The sequence below is a fragment of the Arachis hypogaea genome, chromosome 12 (genome assembly GCF_003086295.3).
Source record: "Arachis hypogaea cultivar Tifrunner chromosome 12, arahy.Tifrunner.gnm2.J5K5, whole genome shotgun sequence".
In the NCBI taxonomy this organism is placed as follows: domain Eukaryota; kingdom Viridiplantae; phylum Streptophyta; class Magnoliopsida; order Fabales; family Fabaceae; genus Arachis; species Arachis hypogaea.
Window position 1 is genome coordinate 103357378 of NC_092047.1, and position 20651 is coordinate 103378028.

The 20651-nt window shown below is 26.7% G+C and overlaps 1 protein-coding gene across 1 annotated transcript; it reads left to right on the top strand.

The window, feature by feature from the left end:
- The first annotated feature begins 12283 nt into the window (after positions 1-12283).
- On the top strand, positions 12284-12793 carry LOC112730403 (uncharacterized mitochondrial protein AtMg00810-like). Its single transcript, XM_025780492.1, has one exon. It carries the CDS (start codon positions 12284-12286, stop codon positions 12791-12793), a length of 510 nt encoding a protein of 169 aa, XP_025636277.1.
- The last annotated feature ends 7858 nt before the right edge of the window (positions 12794-20651 follow it).

Consider the following 20651-nt stretch of genomic DNA (forward strand, 5'->3'; position numbering starts at 1 on the left):
TTTATTTAATTATTCTATACAAAAATTTTGAATGCTTGATATCTTAATTTTTTTTAAATGATAAAATATGACTTAACAAGTAAGTATGAAAAATAAGTATCTTTATAATAGTTATACATCTAGATATCTAAATCAAATAAAAAAATAATTTTTTTAACAAATCTTTAACAACTGAAAACTTAACACAATAGATATGTATGAATCAAAGTGACAAATTAAAATGAGAGCTGCGATAATGGTAACATGATATGGTAGTAATTGATTGCGGTTGGGGTTTATAACACCCTACCACACAGAACTTTACACCTAGGATGTAAAACAGAGGTGGTATGGTATTACAACCTCTAAAATAAAATATATAATACATAACAAACGATAAAATATACTAGGAGCCTTGAAAAACAGGTAAAGTAAGGTATTGCAAAATAAAAAGCGCAAGGCTCAAAGAATAGTATTACTTGCGAGCTAAGAAACTTAAAAGTTAAAGACATAAATAAATAAAAGAGCGAAAAGAGAGTTAAGAATACAGTGAAATTAGCTCCTGACTCAGCCTACGAAGCCAAGGCTGGCTAGAGAATATATACATATATATACATAAGTATTCCAAATACCCAAAATACAGAAAAAGGATCCTAACCCTCCTGTAACTTCTATGAGGAACAAAATAATCAAGTATCTTGGAGAGCAAACTAAGTACATATATACATATATAAGTAAACAGAAAACCCAAAATATCCCAGACTACTCCGCTTCAAGAAATCCAGACGCCTAGCGAGGAGCCTCTCGACCTACATCTGAAAACAACAACACAGTATGGGATGAGAATCGGAGGTTCTCGGCGTGGTAAAGGTGCCACGCGTATAATAATTAAGGTCCTAGGAATGCCAGAGGCAATCCTAGAACTTCGACATACAATTACAGAACTTAATTTCTAAGTAGAAGCCATAAAAAGTGGTAGGTAATCTAAGTATACTATACTCACTTGCCTTAAACCTAACACCTAACACTTAACCAATTCACCATTCCTTTGTCCCTCCATCATCCATAATTCAGCAGAGAATTCAGCAGAGACAAACAACCAAATAGATTCACAGACAAGTAAGAAACATATAGTGCAAGTAACAAGTATACAAGTAGTAGGATATATATGTTCAGTTAGGCAGTCCCAGGTAGCGCATAACAACCAAAACAAACAAATGCACATGATGTATGCTTGTCCTATGGCTGATGAGGCTCATCTGTCGGTTATCCAACCAACCCGATAAGTCTGAAAACCTTAGATTGTCCCCCGTCGCGCATCTCATGAGTCTATGCATAGATTTCATAATCATTCATCATTCAAACATTCATTCATAAATCACTCAATGGGGGCTATCCATACCCGAGAATTTATACGTGTCCAGTCACCCTTACGACGTAGGGTCAACAGAGTATCGAGATTCAACCTGGAACACATGGTGATGAGCCACGGTTCTATTATCCAGGAAAACTCGTATCTCAGATATCATCATTCATAAACCATTTAATATTCATAATCATTGTTTAGTCATTTATCAAGCCATGTCATCATTACTTCATTCAATAACCACTTCCCTTTCACATAACTCATCACATTTACCTCTTTCTTCATTCCTAAGTTACCTTAAAATCCTAACTTCTGCTATTTACTAAGCTTACTAGTAGACTCTAGGATTAACAAGGCAAAAATAGGGGTTTAGGGGTTCAAAACCAAGCTTAAATCTTGAAAACTCAGGTATTGAAAAACAGGGCATGTGCGTACGCACACACCTGTGCGTGCGCACAGCCCAAAAAGAAAGCAGAACGTGTGCGTGCACACAGATATGTGCGTGCGCACACGTCACTTGGTGTGCATGCGCCTCACCTGTGCTAGCGCCACCAACAAAAGGCCTATCCTGGTGTGTGCGTGCGCACAAGGGTGTGCGTACGCACACTCTATGAAAAACACCAGGTGTGCATGTGCACAAAGGCGTGCGTACGCACCGGTAGATTTTTGCTCTTATTGGGTGCGCGCGCACAGCTGTGTGCGTGGGCACACGTCAGAAAACCTGATTTTGCTGCAACTTCGAAAAATTCAGTTTTTCGCACCGAATTCCCGGCGTCTATAACTCCCTTTACAGAATTCGATTTTCCGCAAACCTTATATCATTTTCAAACTTTTAAAACCTTCTTCAATTTAAAACAAATCTCTTCTTCTTCCAAAATTTGTGGAGCAAGTTATGGACGACCAAAGTTCATAAAAATTCACTTTTTACCAAAATATACCAAAACCCCATTTTTACCAAAACTCACATTCCTTTTTTAAAGACCAGTCACATTCATGCTCAACATCACAAAATCATCAACATAACTTACCCTTCACCACCATACAACTATTTTGCATCCTTAGCTCAATCATAACATATTCCCCCAACTTTACACATTTTGTTCACAACCAACACATTAATCCAATTCCACATTTTATCATCATCATAAAATTTCTCAACCATTAGCATAACATTATTCATCATAATAATACCAACCAATCCAAATAAACATCCTTCACTATCTTAACCATACCATTACTTTACCACAATCATAAACCCTTCATTCAACACCATCATGCTAGCCTATATTCATACATGCATTTAACTCCCATTATCAATTTATTCATCAACATCACAAACACTAAATATTTAACTCATTTATCCATTTCAACTTATCCTACAGTGCTCTAGCCTAAGTTTTCACAAAACCTTACATGTTAAACGCACAAAACCTAAACCATAACTTGGCCGATCACCGCGTTTGGTCCAAGGCAGCCACTCAAGCTATACACACAGCTTCCACAACTCAAAGAAAATACCAAGGCCTTAGCACCAATCCTCCACCAAACTTCTAAATGTCCATAATGTCAAGTTCTAATTACAACACACCACCTAATACAAATATACAACACATACATATACCCAATTCAATATCTAATGCACCAATTCAGATTTTTAGATAGGTTTCGGTCCCCTTACCTTTCCCACGCACAGAGTAGCTCAAACTCGATAAGCTCCGCAAGCTAAATTGAACCTAAAACACCAAATTAGCAGAACCTCACTACAAGGGTTCAATTTCAAGAATAGAAAAGGGGATAGAAAATATGAGGTAGAATTGGAGCTTACCGATGAAATTGATCTGACAGAAATGTAGAGCTAGATGCGCTGGACGCGTGACCGCGAACGGTGCGGCAATCGGAACTCGAACAGGGAAGTTACGATAGTTGGAAGTGGGAATTAGGTTTTGGTCTCTACCTTTCTTCTTCTTCCATGGCTGCTGGACGAAATGAATAATGGGAAGAAAATGATGAGCTGAAGCTCATTTAAGTAATGGGCCCGGTTGGGCTCATGGGCCCAGTTTGGGCTCGGTTCAACCGGTTCGGCCTATCCGGTCTAATTTTAGGCCAAATTTTTTGAAATTGGTATCGAAGTTCTCGTTTTGAAGAACTCTATTCTATTTTGATATTAGTTTTGCATTTTAAATTTTTCTAATTAATTTAATTTATTGGCTAATTATTTACCGATTTTAGCGGAGTTTACAGGGTTAATAGAAGAAAAAAAAGAGAGAATAAAACAAGGCAACATAATAGTGACGACGAGACAATAATAGTTATATATGTAAAAAAATAATAAGAGAAAATAATAGTGTATAATATGATGAGATGATATAATCAAAATAAAAAATTAATAATTTTAAAATAATAATTAAATTAAAGATAATTAAAGATGTTTAATATAAGATTACAGAAATAATTTTTTATCTATTAGAATTATGTATAAGAAAAAGAATGTTTTGAATATGAATATAAATTTTTAAATTTATTTCAAATTAAATAGAATTGAGAAAATAAATAAATTTAATATATAAATAATTAATTTGTAAATAATGTTAATAAATTTTTATCTTGATTTTGTTACACATAATAACAACAAAATTCTTTTCTTACTTTTTTAATTTAAATTTATTTATTTTATATTTTTTATATATATTAAATAACTTAAATATTTTATTTTTTTATTTTTTAATTATTAATATTAAATTTATAAATTTAGAAATAAAAATATAAAAATATTTTTTTAACTCAATACAAAAGCGGCTAAACAAGCACGGCAGTGCCTGTTGAGCCGCTCGTATATATAAAATGGATTGATTATGACAGTTTGTGAAATAACATGAATTTAGTATGGAATTACACCTTATATATTATGTGCTCTTGATGTACTCTACATAAAAAATATAGCAAAATAACGTATTTTAATACAAAATTTATTATTAAAAAATTATATCAATATTTTTTATATGAATATTTTATTAAATTTTTTTTCTTTTGCAAGAACAAATTATAATATCATCGAGATATGATAAAGTAAACATAAATATTTGGCTTTACTTTTTATTTGGTTCGAATTTGGTCAATAATAAAATATAATATATATAAACGTATATACACATATATAGATTAGAATCATACAATATAGATTATTTAATATAACATACCTTATCATACATATATAGATGCCATTCTATTTTGTCCAAGAGTGCTACTTCTGACTGACTAGCTTCGGGCAACTAAAGATAATGATTCTGACCTGTTTCCCGAGCTTGATACTGCTTTATAGGCTGTTGAGGCTTCTCTTTTCTTTTGAAGGAAGAGGCAGGAGTTGAGCTTTCCCTCTAAGAGCTTTCCACCAAGCTTGTCACTTTTAGAAACCTCTTCACAAAACTTAATTTATAAGCTAAAGAAGAGGATAAGCACATTGTATTCGGGATTGTCCAAAAGCCCAACTTGTTTGGCAAGCTTTAGGGATCTCCGATCAACTAGTGGATTTGATGAGTTAGTTCTTACATAATAGCAAACAACGCCCTTTTAGATTCTTTTCTGGTCTCTGGTGGATTTGGTGTTCGAGAAATAACGAGATCTTTCATCCTCACGAGCATTGGACCATAGACAAGGTGATTGGTATGGCTTTGTCCTTAGAAAAGGAGCTCCGAAATATTTTTGAGTTGCAACCACTATCTATCCCCTCAACCATTAGTGGCTCTTGGATTCCCCCTCAGTGGGTACCTTTAAGATTAATTGTGATGCTAGCTATCTTGGCAGTGGTGCTCGAGTTGGTTTTACTTGTGTTAGCAGAGATTGGAAGGGAAGGTGGCAACGAGCTGGGAACAATTGAGAGTCGTAGCATTTTGCAAGGAGAGTTGTTTGCTATTTGGAGAGGCTTTCTTTTAGCATGGGACTCGGGACAAAGAGACATTATATGTGAGACAGACTGTGTGGAGGCTTTTACTATTGTCAATAATTTACAAGATTGCTCTGGGTTTATTGATCCTTTGGTGTTAAAAATCCGAGATATCATGTCTTGGAAATGGCGTGCTGATCTTCGGTTGATCTTGAAAGATGCAAATACAGTAGCAGACATCATGGCAAAGACTGCAATGAGGACTATTTCTCCCCAAGTGGAGCTTCCATTGCCTTGGAAGGAGTTTAAGAGTAGTATTCAGCGGGACTGCCTTTCTTAAGCAGTTTCTTATTTTTTTTTTCTTTCTTAGTTTTTGTTTATTTTCTTTTAAGTAACAAAAAAAAAACTAAGTTTAGCAAAATCCCCCGAGCTTTTCTCCTAAATAAATAAATATATATATATATAAAATAGATTGATCATGTCAATTTGTGAAATAACATGAATTTAGTATGGAATTACACTTTATATATTATGTACTCCTGATGTACTCTACATAAAAATTATTTATTAAAAAATATAGCAAAGTAACATATTTTAATAAAAAATTTATTATTAAAAAATTATATCTATTTTTTATATGAATATTTTATTAATTTTTTTTTCTTTTGTAAGAACAAATTATAATATCATCGAGATATGATGAAGTAAACATAAATATTTGGCTTTATTTTTTATTTGGTTTAAATTTGGTCAATAATAAAATATATATACAGACATATATACACATATATAGATTAGAGTCATACAATATAGATTATTTAACATAACATACCTTATCATGCATATGAATATATAAATGATAAATACATAAAATATTTAAAATATAGATCTTGTAAAAAACTGTTTTGACAAATAAATGTATTGTGTGAGAAAAAATCAATACTAGTTATTCTATTTTTGTTAATTTTTGTTATTAGCTTTTTTTTTAAGAAATTACAACATAAACTCTAACAGAATAATTAGAGTGAAATTAAACTACTGATCAGAATATAATGTACTAAGAACAGAACAGTACAAAGTACAAACTAAAATTAACATAAAACTAAACAAAATATAATTTAAATGAATATCTCAAAATATAATAAGATCTACCAAAAATTACTTATCACTACTGATGATGATTGAACACTTTCTTTCTTTTATCGTAATTATTCTTTTTTTTTTCTTTCTTTTCATGCATGTCTCGAAAATCAACATTTGGCATAGTCATCATTTATTTTATGAAATTATCTAAAAAATTATTTAAAGGTTGAAAATGTTAGAGTTGGGTAAGAGAAATAAATAAAATTAGAGAAATAGTAAAAATTAAAAAAAAAATGTTGATTATTTGAGCGAAAGATTGAAGAAGAAGTTATGCGTAAATTTTTTGTAACACTTAGCAAAATGCATAACTGCAAGGTTAGTTTTAAATGATGTTGGCAGAGTTAAAATAGAAAAAAAATTGAACACTAAACTTCATGTACTCACATTATATATTGACTAGCGGCTCAATATGCATTGCCGTGCCTGTTCAGTCGCTTTTGTATTGAGTTAAAAAAATATTTTTATTTCTAAAATTATAAATTTAATATCAATAATTAAAAAATAAATTATAAAAAAATATTTTAAATTATTAAATATATATAAAAAATATAAAATAAATAAATTTAAATTAAAATATTAAGAAAAAGATTTTGTTGTTATTTTGTGTAACAAAATTAAGATAAAAATTTATTAACATTATTTATAAATTAATTATTTATATATTAAATTTATTTATTTTTCAATTCTATTTAATTTGAAATAAATTTAAAAATTTATATTCATATTCAAAACATTCTTTTTCTTATACATAATTCTAATAAATAAAAAATTATTTCTGTAATTATATATATATATATATATATATTTTTTTTTTACCAAAGATAGGACTCAAACCCGCTACCTCTTAAATGAGTATGGGGAGATTATACCATTTGAGCTATAACTCATTGGCTTCTGTAATTTTATATTGAACATCTTTAATTATCTTAATTTTATTATTATTTTTATTAATTTTTATTTTGATTATATCATCTCATCATATTATACACTATTATTTTCTCTTATTATTTTTTTACATATATAATTATTATTGTCTCGCCGTCACTATTATGTTGCCTTGTTTTATTCTCCTTTTTTATTTTTCTTCTATTAACCCCAACCACAATCAATTACTACGATATCATATCTATAATCTATAACAATATATAATGCCAATACATAGGTTTGGTGTCCAAAATTCTTTTCCAATTTTACCTTTCCTAATAATCTATCCTACTATGTCAGTTATTCCATAACAATATATAATGCCAATACATAGGTTTGGTGTCCAAAATTCTTTTCTAATTTTACCCTTCCTAATAATCTATCCCACTATATGTCAGTTATTCCATATTAAAAAATTTTCACTACTTTATCTACTCTCTTATCATATATATACATTCACGATTCTCTCTTATCTAATTAATTCACACAATCACAAAACTTCTATAATTATCTCTTTCCTCTATAACTATCTATCTATCATATCAGGTTAGTATTACTGCATAATTGAAAAATTTTTTTCTTTTCTTATTCATCTTCTCTTACATTCTTCTCACTTTACTTAAATATATAACACAAAACTTTATATACAGATAATTGGTGTTTAAATTTAAGTTCCAATATTGCTCCTAAGGAAAGGTTTATTATTAAAAAATTTTTTTATCAGTTATGTTAAATAAAAAATCTTCTGTCCATTTTTTCAGAGTAATCTCATTAAGATTTTTTATATTGGATGTAAATTATTGTTGCAGATTTTTATTATTTCAATATATTTTTAAAAATAAAAATAAAATAATTCAATAGGAACAAATTTTTTAAAAAATAAATTTACACAAAATAATTTTTTTCTTATCATACTCTTCTAATATACTCTAGGTACCTATATAATATATAATGTCAATTAGCGTCTAAATTTAAGTTCCAATATTACCCTAGAGAAATTTATTGTTAAAAAATTTCTCCTGTACATCCATCAGTTACGTTGAATAAAAAAACTTTCACACATTTTTTACAGCAACTTTATCAAGAGTTTTCTATTGGAGGTAAATTATTCATGCGAATTGTTTTATTATGGATATGCTTTTAAAAGAATAAAAGTAAAATAGTTTAACAGACAATATTTTTTTGAAAAAATTTACACAGAATAATTTTTGTACCAATATATCAGAATTCATTTTATATATAATATTCATTCATTTGAGTTCATTCATAGAGTACCTTATAAAAATTATATTTAAGTAATTTTTTTATCTTATAACCATTTTATATTTTGGGATTCAAAATTTGTATTGTTATTTTTATGTTTTATTTTAGTTCTGTTAAAAAAAAGTATTAACATTAGTTTTAATGTTGAACTTTTAGGATAAATAAAAAGATGAGATTTTTTTATAAATTTGATGATTAAAAATTATTTATCATAAAACAAGTTAAGTCTATTTCTTGACTATAGGAATATATATAATTCACTCTTGAATGTAATCAAAATAAATATATATTTATTTAATTTTTTAAATTTTACATTAATTATTAAAATCATTTAATGGATGTATTCCTATAAAAAAATGAAAATAACTTTATAACTATTTTTTTGTTGGAAGAAAACACGACTCAATGGCTATAGAGTATAATTTAAACAACTCTAAATAAGTAACATAAGTAATAAAAAAAGGACATAAATTTTAACTTTTTTGTTATTTGGTACAAAAATAAATATAATAAAATAAATTACTGTTACATAAAATTTAACATTATCCTTTTCTAGAGTCATCTATTTTTTTAGTTTTTATTCTTATTTTTGTACTTTATTTTAATTTTATTAAACTAAAAAGTACTCATGTCATTTAACTTTAATTTTTAACTTTTATCATAAATGAAAATATGTGACTTTGAAGGTATTAGATAATAAAAAAAGCTCATAATAAAAAAAGTTAAATTTACTCATTCATTATATTTATAGGAGTGTAAATGAGTTACGAGATTTTTTTTAAACTTTTATTTTTAAAGTAATATTTTGTTCTGAGTGTAATAATTATGAACTAATATATATTGGTAACTAATTGCGATTGAAGAAGAGATAGAAAGAGAATAAAAACGGAGGAAAGAAGAGAGAATAAGCTAATATAAGAGTGGTGGTAAGGCATATGTAGATAGATAATGATAAAAAAAAAGAATAATAAAAATAAAAATTAAAAATTTTAAAAGAATAATAAGACTAAAGATAATTTAAAATATTAAATATAAAATTATAAGAAGTAAAATATTTTTAGCTAATAAAATTATGAGAGAAAAAGAATGATTTAAATATAAATTTTTATATCTACTTCAAATTAAATATAATTGAGAAATAAATAAATTTGTAAATATTTATAAATTTTTATCTTCATTGTTACACATAGTAACAACATAATGATTTTAGTATTATACCTAAATTAATTTAAATTCAATTATTCTATACATTAAAGAAATTAAATAACTAATAAATTTTTTAATTTTTATTTAATTATTCTATACAAAATTTTAAAATGCTTGATATCTTAATTTTTTTTAAATGATAAAATATGACTTAACAAGTAAGTATGAAAAATAAGTATCTTTATAATAGTTATACATCTAGATATCTAAATCAAAAAAAAAATAATTCTTTTAACAAATCTTTAACAACTCAAAAGTTAACACAATGGATATGTATGGATCAAAGTGATAAACAAAAATAAGAGCTGCGATAATGATAATATGATACGGTGGTAATTGATTATTGCGGTCGGAGTGAATAGAAGAAGAAAATAAAAAAGGAGAATAAAACAAGGCAACATCATAGTAACGGCAAGACAATAATAGTTATACATGTAAAAAATAATAAGAAAAAATAATAGTGTATAATACGATGAGATGATATAATCAAAATAGAAATTAATAATTTTAAAATAATAATAAAATTAAAGATAATTAAAGATGTTCAATATAAGATTAAAGAAATAATTTTTTATCTATTAGAATTATGTACTAAAAAAAAGAATGTTTTGAATATGAATATAAATTTTTAAATTTATTTCAAATTAAATAGGATTGAAAAAATAAATAAATTTAATATATAAATAACTAATTTGTAAATAATGTTAATAAATTTTTATCTTGACTTTGTTACACATAATAACAACAAAATGTTTTTAATTATTTAATTTAAATTTATTTATTTTATAATTTTTTATATATTAAATAATTTAAAATATTTTATTTTTTATAATTTATTTTTTAATTATTCATATTAAATTTATAATTTTAGAAATAAAAATATAAAAATATTTTTTTAACTTAATAGAAAAGCGGCTGAACAGCAGTGTCTGTTTAGCCGCTAGTAAGCGTAATTGTAAATATAATAAAAAAAATAATAATATTATAATACATTGTGTGGTTTGGATTGGATTGGATTGGTTATGAAAAGTAGATTCAAAATCCGATCCGATCCAGCGGTTTGCAAAAAAATAGAATCCAATCAAATCTGAATTAGTGCGATTTTAAACGGTTTTCGGTTTGGATTGGATTGAATGAGCGGTTTAATTTGGATCAGGTTGGATTTGAACACCCCTACAAAATGGAGTTGTTAAAAGAAAGAATAGAACCATCATGGATATAGTCAGATACATGCTTAAGTCAAAACAAATGTCTAAAGAATTTTGGGCAGAAGCAGTCGCAGCGGCAATTCATATTTTAAACAGGTGTCCAACGAAGAGTGTTCGAGATAAAATTTCAGAGGAAGCTTGGAGTGGAAAGGGATGCCTTCCATCCATCATTTCAAAGTCTTTGGGTGTATATATAGCTGATGCCTACATACTAGATCAATTAAGGAAGAAATTAGATGACAAATGCGAGAATTATATCTGTATCGGCTATAGCACATACTAAAAAGCATACAAGCTGTATAATCCAGAATCAAGGAAAGTGATCATCAGCAGAGATGTGACGTTTGACGAGAAAGACATGTGGGACTGGAACACAAAAGACAGAAAAATAGCTGACTATAATTCCGACGTTTGACGAGAAAGACATGTGGGACTGGAACACAAAAGACAGAAAAACAGCTGACTATAATTCCAAATATGTGTGATGAAGTAGAAGAAAGGCAACCTGATACAACTGAACAATCAGAATCATCTAGAAGATCACAAAGAGAGTGGAAACTACCTGCTAGATTAGCAGATTATGAAGTTGGCAATGACAATGATCCGTTCAATGAAAAAATCATAAATTTTGCTCTATTTTCAGATTGTGAGCCTTTGAACTTTGAAGAAGCCTATAAAGATAACAATTGGAAGAAAGCAATGGATGAGGAGATTCATGCCATTGAAAAGAATGACACATGGGAGCTGATAGATTTACCAACTAATAAGAAGTAAATTGGAGTAAAGTGGGTTTACAAAACTAAGTACAAATCCAACGGTGAAGTTGATCATTTCAAAGCAAGTTTAGTTGCTAAAGGATACAAACAAAAGTCAGGTATCGATTATTTTGAAGTATTTGCTCCTGTTGCTAGATTAGATACTATTTGTATGATTATTTCACTCTCTACTCAAAATAAGTGGAAGATACATCAAATGGATGTTAAGTCTACATTTCTAAATGGCACTTTAGAAGAAGAAGTGTACGTTGAGCAACCTACAGGATATGAAGTTTTTGGAGAAGAAGATAAAGTTTACAAGTTGAAGAAAGCTTTGTACGGGTTAAATCAAGCACCAAGAGCGTAGTACAAGAAGATTGATTCTTATTTCAGTTAGAATGATTTCAAAAGATGTCCATTCGAGCATACGCTTTATATCAAGTTCGTTGAACCTGGAGATACCTTGATCGTGTGTCTTTATGTTGATGATTTAATCTTTACTGGCAACAATTTGAAGATAATTGTAGAATTTAGGGAGGCTATGATAAAGCACTTTGAAATGACGGATATGGGCTTGATGTCTTATTTCCTTGGCATCAAAGTTCTTCGAAAAGATGATGAAATTTTCATTTCTCAGATGAAATATGCAAATGATATTTTGAAAAAATTTCAGATGGAACATTCAAAGCCAGTTCTTACTCCAGTCGAAGAGAAGTTCAAGTTGCTGGGAGAAGATAAAGGAAGAACAGTAAATCCTACATATTACAAAATTTTGATTGGAAGTCTAAGGTACTTAACTGCAACCAGACCAGATATTGTGTTTGGAGTTCGTTTGCTTAGCAGATTTATGGAGGAGCCTTGTACCAACCATTTGCAAACGGCAAAAAGAATTCTTCGATATATCAAAGGTACTTTAAATGATGGAATTTATTATCAGAATACTAATGAAATAAACCTTGTTGGCTACACTAATAGTGATTGGGCCGAAGATATAGAAACAAGAAAAAGTATTTCAGGGTTTGTATTTCATCTTGGTTCTATTGTAATTTCATGGTCGTCAAAGAAATAACCAGTAGTAGCACTCTCTACAGCAGAAGCAGAATATATAGCAGCAACAAGTTATGCAACGCAAGCAATTTGACTAAGAAGAATTCTTGAGAAATTGAACGAGAAACAAAGTACTCCAACGACGATATTTTGCGATAACAAGTCAGCTATTGCACTTTGCAAAAATCCTGTGTTCCATGGACGATCAAAGTATATTGATATTCAATTTCACAAAATCAGAGAGTTGGTAAATGAAAAGTTTTGATTGAGTACTATTCCACTAAAGATCAAGTTGCAGATATATTTACAAAGTCATTGAAGATCGAGTCATTTTACAAGTTAAAGAAGATACTTGGAATGATTAATTCTGCAAGTTTGATTTAAGGGGGCAATGTTGATTAAAAATTTTATATCAATTTGCATGGACTAGAATTTTTATGAAACATGGTTAAAGAATTGAAGAAGTAAAGTTTGAGTTGAAAACAATAATCATCTATTTAATTACTAGAAGATATTGAATATTTGAAGAATTACCAAGAATGTTTAAGAGAGGTATTTGATTATTAAAAGAATGATGACAAAGCATGTAAGCTCTACAAACTTCATTATCATCACCAATGTAGTCTTAGTTGTTAAGAAAAAGAAATTATTATTTTATTAAAAAAATTAGTCTATATAAAGTCATACATGTTTTGTGTATTATGTGTATTCTTTAAAATGAAAAAAAAAACATGATTATGTAAATCCTTCTTTATTCTATTATTTTATATGAGTATTGGTGAGTTTAAAAGTTTGAAAATATAATAGTATTATTTATGTGAGTGAGTGATCCTGAGACCAATAAAGTGTAAGTATTTTACTTACAATTATAAACAAAACAAGTGTGTAATAACCCGTGTCATGCACGTGATAAGATTGAAATTATAATTTTAAATTCTTTTGTTAAGATTAATTTGAATTATAATAATTTGATTAATAAAAATGTAACATATTATGTATTGTTTATTTTTTTTAATCTAGTATTAAATGTATTAACTCTAAAATAGTTATTAATTAGTTTTAGTAATTTACTTTTTTCAATAAATCAAACATATATACTCAATGTTACCATAAATAACCTAGTAATACTTAGACCCACCAACAAATTTTTATATATTATTTTACTATCAAGTAAGAACATATCAAAATCAGTTCAAAATAAATAATAAATTATTAGACAATTCTAATGCACAAAATTCTCTAATAAATAATAAATAATTTAAACCCACTAAAAAATAACTCAACACTTTTCTTTGAGACCTGCAAAACATATACTTGAAATAATATTATATCAATGTTTGTATATAGTTTTACAATCATCATCGACCGTATTTATTATACATGACTCCTTCTTAAAAGTTATTCTACATACGTGTGCAGTCGAAAGATAAATTACTGGACTTTATTTTATTTTTCTAAATTATTATAATTATGCATTATTCATTAAATGCTACTTGTAATATAATTGTAATATTGTAATATAATTATAATAAAGATATTTTTCTAAAATAAATTTAGAAGAGAGAATAGTGCTTTCATTTTGGAGAAAAAATGAATTCATGAGGAATTGACACTTTACTTTTATTAGTTGATAATGTATTAAATATTGATTTTATATAATTATAATAAAGATATTTTCCTAAATTAGTATAATCATGCATTATTCGTTAAATGTTAATTGTAATATAATTATAATAAAGATATTTTTCTAAAATAAATTTAGAAGAGAAAATAGTGATTTCATTTTAAAGGAAAAATGAATTCATGAGGAATTGACACCGTACCTCACTTTTATTAGTTTGAGTAAAAATCCAGTTTTAATATATTTCTCGTTATTATATCTTTTTCTCTAATCATATATCCACTATTTTCTTTCCTTTGTTTCAACATTTTGAACCTGTGTTTAACTTATCGTAGTTTTCACTTCTCAGTCATTCTCTTAGATGTAGTTGATAACTATTGAAATTCTTTGATTAACATAGGAGAAAAATATATTATTATATGATAAAATTAATATGAATATATTTTGTTATTAAATACACAAAGTTAATGTAAAATAAAATTACACATAAAAAAAGCAAATAAAATAAAATTAAAATAGCAAAAACGATAAAAAGATTATTTTTACAATTTTGTTGTCATTTTTATGTATAGAAAATTAGAAAATAATAAACTTTTGACTAAATTAATTTTGTATTTATTGTATTCAAATTAAATAAGTAATAAATTATATTATTTTAATTTATTCCTTAAATTTATATATGTAGCGACCTCAGTTTTAAAAATATAAATATAAATAAGTTATAATTTATTTTATAAAATTAGAGTTCCTTATTTTTAAAAAATTACTTTTATTATCAGTAATTGAACTAATTTTATAATAATTTAAATTTAATCAAATCCATATTATTATTATTATTATTATAAACATTGTATATAATTGCCGTAAGTATTAAATTGCATTATAAGTTTATATATATTATATTCATTGCATTACTATTATTATTATTATTACGTTTATTATTATTATTACATGATCATCAATTACTATCTCTAGTATTATTATTACTATTATTAATTATGAAGCATGAAAATCAAAGGCGATTTTGATTTTACATTAAGTTACATATATATTAGTAATATCATATTATATATATATATATTATAAAGAAAGCCAAGGCGGCGTATTTAACATATATATATATATATATATATATATATGATTAGCGTATGGGAGAGGAGAAAAGGAAAAGAAAATGGCGAGAGAGAAGAGCGTGATCGATGTAAATTCTTTCGAACTTCCGGCTTCAATTTCTTAAAATCCGTAACTCCAATAAAAAATTTAATCCGGTAAGAGTATTCGTAACCTCCTCCTCTACACGTTGGCACCATTTTTTATTAGTGGAAGTTGACAGTGACGTAACTCCTCTTTCCTTTGGGTTTGGCCAACGGGAATTTTAGGAGGCACAGACGATTCTGGACATTTTCTTCTTCGATAGCTCACTCAGAAAGCTTCTGCGGAACTTTGAATATTTTGATTCCGTATGAAGGTATGATTTTGGTTTCTCGTAGTTAATGTTTAATGTCACGTGAAAATTTAGGCTAGAAGACCTTAAGATAGGAATGAATTGAATGTATAATTGATGGATTGTGCATATAGAATAAAATGTGTGGTTTAGCTATTGTTAATAATTTGCTGTTGAAGTGGGTCGGTTTTGAAAAGATTTAATATTGGTATTTGTTTGATTTTGAAATGATTTGTTATCGGAAATAATTTGAAGGACTGAGAGGTGTTTGATTTGATAGTTGGGACCTTGAAGGGTGGCAGAAATTCGAGCTTTAGAGGAGATACTGCCAAAACTTCTATAGGAATTGGAGTTTTGATTTGAGGTGATATTTTAAAAAGAAAGAGATTATTATGTGGCTTGTGTATTTGAGACTATTTGTTGACCCTCTGTCACAAGATGTGACCGGGCACTTTAACTCCCCGGATTCCCCATGGGCATGCATATATATGAATATTGAATATTATATTTGAGTTTGGAGTTCGACTCCATGGAATACTATATTGTTGAGCTTGGAATTCGACTCCATGGAATACTATATTATTGAGCTTGGAGTTTAACTCCATGGAATACTATATTATTGAGCTTGGAACGTGACTCCATGGAATATTATATTTGAGCTTGGAGTTTGACTCCATCAAATATTATTGAGCTTGGGGATGCACGCACAGAGGGACTGTCCAATGGTTAACTACCAGGACATGTCGGGTTGGCTGTATAACCGACAGATGAGACTCATCAGTCATAGGACAGGTATAATCATATGCATTTGTTTGTTTGCTTGAGTGTGCATTATTTTGGTTTGCTTAACTATTTAATTTTACTTATCCACTACTTGTTCTACTTGCTGTAAATGCTTTTCTATCTGTGTTTTCCTTGCTTGAACTGTATGTGTATGTTTTCTGAGAAATCCCTCTTGACGAAGGTGTGAGGGGAGAGGGTTGTTCCACCAGTAATTTAGAAGATTGGAGGCGACAGAAAGTGAAGTATTAAGTTAAAGTTAGATTCAAAACTAGAATACCTTAGACAACTTACCTAATTTTTGGGTTAGTTAAATTCTTAAGCTGAAATATGAGTGTCGGAGTTCTATGAATGCCTCTGGCTTTCCCGAGACCTTTTATATTAACTATGCGGGCACCTTTACCATACTGAGAACCTCCGGTTCTCATCCCATACTCTGTTATTGTTTTTCAGATACATGTCGAGAGACACCTCGTTGAGCGTCTGGCCTTACAAGCGAAGAACTATCTTTTGGACTGTCATATTTTGTTTTATGCTACGTATATATGTTTATAGAATCTCCGCATGTATATCTTGTGTTTTGTTCTTCCTAAAGGTTGACTTGGAGATGCAGGTGTTTATTTTGTAGTTTGAGTTTTATTTTGGGTTGTACATAAATATATAATCATATACTCTGGCCGGCCTTAGCTTCGCAGGTCGAGTCTAGAGCTTGCTATCTGTATTTTGAAACTCTGATATGTATATATTTTCAGTTTTCTTTTGATCTTACCTATCTGTTTTATGAATATCCACGCGTGAGTCATACGATATTTCTGTTTATTGTTCTTGTTTAGCTAATTCTTCAAGGCTCCTAGATATAATTTCTTTCAACTATATTTATATGTCTTTTCTTTTAGAGGTCATAATACCTTGCCACCTCTGCTTTACGACTTAAGCGTAAGACTCTGTGTGGTAGGGTGTTACAATATATCAAAAAATCCATTCAATATACATAATTTTAAATTGTGTGATACTTAAATATCTAATCAAATCAATTAGTTGATATAATTAATGCATCATAATTAATTGTATTTAATGAGTTAAACAAAATAAATTAAGAAACACTCTCAGAAACATGCTACGTTGACTCAATCATTAAATGTAAAAAATTAAATTTTATATTAGAGAATCGATAATATAATAGACGGCGAGAAAGAGAAAGATAAGTATTTTAGATTCTAGGTTGTTTTATTTGGATGTTGTAATGTGGGTATCACATTATTTTACTTATTCTACCCTATGGACCTTTTTGCAACTTTATTTCAGTATCAATAGAATTTCACTACCTTTTAGTAATAAATTAAAATTCAAAATAAAACTGAAAAAAAATAAAGAATATAAAATTATTTATTGAAATTTTATTTTATTTTTTGTTATTATAACTGGTAATTTTATTTAATATACCAACACTGTATAAAATTAATCGTAAAAAAGTATAAAATATAAATAAATATACTGAATTAAGAGATAAAATTATATTTGTTATCTCATTTTTACTTTTAGCAGCACAATAGAATATCATGTACTCAACATAATTTAAGATGCAAATTATAATTAATTATACTTTTTATTTTAAAATATTTAAAATTAATCTTAATATAAATAAAAATATTTTAATATATTAAATAAATTAATAGAATAATATAAGTTAACTATTTTTTGATTAATTTTATTTTTTTTTCTGACTATCTTTAAAATTACAACTCTTTTTTTTAAATTTGACCGTGAAATAAAATTAGAGTTGTTGGTCCACACCATTAAAAAAAGTAATACTATGCCATTACATTTGTACATATAACATGTTCCTAAATTTTTATATGCAAAACTTGAGATTCTATATTTCTTTGTTTATGTCATAAATAAGTATTATTTACAATGATTCGTATTAATTTAAAAGTTTAAAAACTTTTGTACGTATTAATTTTATATTTAATATTAAAACATAAAAATTTATTATGTTATTTTACTATTAATGTATGTAGTATTACATTATAAAATATAAAAATTAAAATGATTATTATATAGCTTAGATGGATTGAACTAAATATAAAAATATAAAACAGTATTGTATTATTAAATTTTAGTAATTTTAATTAGCTAATAATATAAAATAAGATAAAAGCGACTATTTATAATTGAATAATTTTTGTTGATTAGACTAAGAAAATCGAAAAACACACTAAATAAAAAGTCAAATTAACTTTAATATTAAATTCATTAATACGATTTTAATTTTATATAATAGCTTTGATAATAAATTAGTAAAAACAAATGGAAGGATGGCTTTAATTAGTATTTGATAAAATATTTATTTAGAATAATTAAAAAAGGTAAAAGTATGATATTATTTAAAAAAATACATTTTCATGTTTAAAATACATTTAAATAAAATATTTGTAAAATATAAAATTTAGAATAATATAGCTTCATGAATATTAATCATTAATCAATTATGAACTAACATAAAATTATAATACAATTTATTGACGAAAAATAATCAACAATTAATATTAATAAATATAAAAATCATCCAAACACTTTGATTAAAAGTATGAGTGGTTAATTATTATTTATTATTAATAATATTTTGTTCATCACTAAAACTAAAAATATAATTATTCAGAATTAGATTTTAGAAGAATAAACGTATAAGTAACAAATAATCTATTTTATCATGCATATTATAAATTAGTGAATTAAACTAACTGATATAATGAATTATAATAATTAATTGGTATAAATTATAATAAATTATATGATATTTAAAAAAAAATAAAATGAATAAGAAGAAAATAAAAAGAAATAGAATAGATAAAAGGCTACAATAAAATAAATTGAATGTGAGAGTTTTATTTTTTTTTACAAATTTTATATCACATCCGTTTCAATAATAATAAATAAAAATACATCAACTTGATATCTAAGAGAAAATGATGAGATAAAATCATAACACAGTTTTAAAATAAAAGCTTAAATTAAACCATAATATCATTGCACAACACAAATTGAAAGTAATTTCACAAACAGGTAAATGACTGAAGCTTAATTACGAAAATTTTTTTATTTATGCATACATGATAACACCATGGTCTATAAATGCTTCATGGATAACATATCATATATTGATGTGACTGATGAGCATGAGAGTTGAAGAGTATGTGGTGGTTTGTGTCCACGATAGTTACCTTCTTGCGACAACGCCTCATAGGAAAAAAAAGAATTGTTGTAAAAGCTACCTAATGAAAGAATAATTGGTAAATGAATGATATTTTCTTCTAGCATATATGGTATTTTATAGTGGTAAAATAAAAATAGAAGGAATAAAATTTTATATTTTTATATTCGAAATAGAATTTGATATTTATTGTAATAAAATTAAATAACTAATCAGTTATAATTCATGTATTTAAATAAATAAAATAAGTTAAATAAAAATATTTTTAAGAATTAATCAAACCAGTTAGTTGATACAAATAATTAGTATAATTGATTTTATTTGATTTATTGAATTCAAAAAATAAATTATAAAATAATTGATTGAATTAATTAGTTAATATAATTAATTTATTATAATTGATTGGATTTAATAAATTAAAAAAATAAATAGAAAAACATATGAGACAATGATTTTTTTAACTAAATTAATCTGTATTTACTGTATTTAATCATTATAAGTAACAAATCATCTATGCTATTATGTACCTTATAAATTACCGAATTAAAATAATTGATATAATAAATTACAATTATTTGATTGATATGAATTATAATAAATTATGTGATATTTAAATATCTAATCAAATCAATTAGTTGATATAATTAATTTACTGTAATAAATTGTATTCACTGAATTATAAAAAATAAATTAAGAAATACGCTCAAAAGTAGTGATGGATTCAAAAATTTTAAATAGTGGAAGTAAACATATAGCATATAAAAATAATAAAAAGTATTTATAGATATATTAAAATATATAAAAAATGAATAATATAAAAA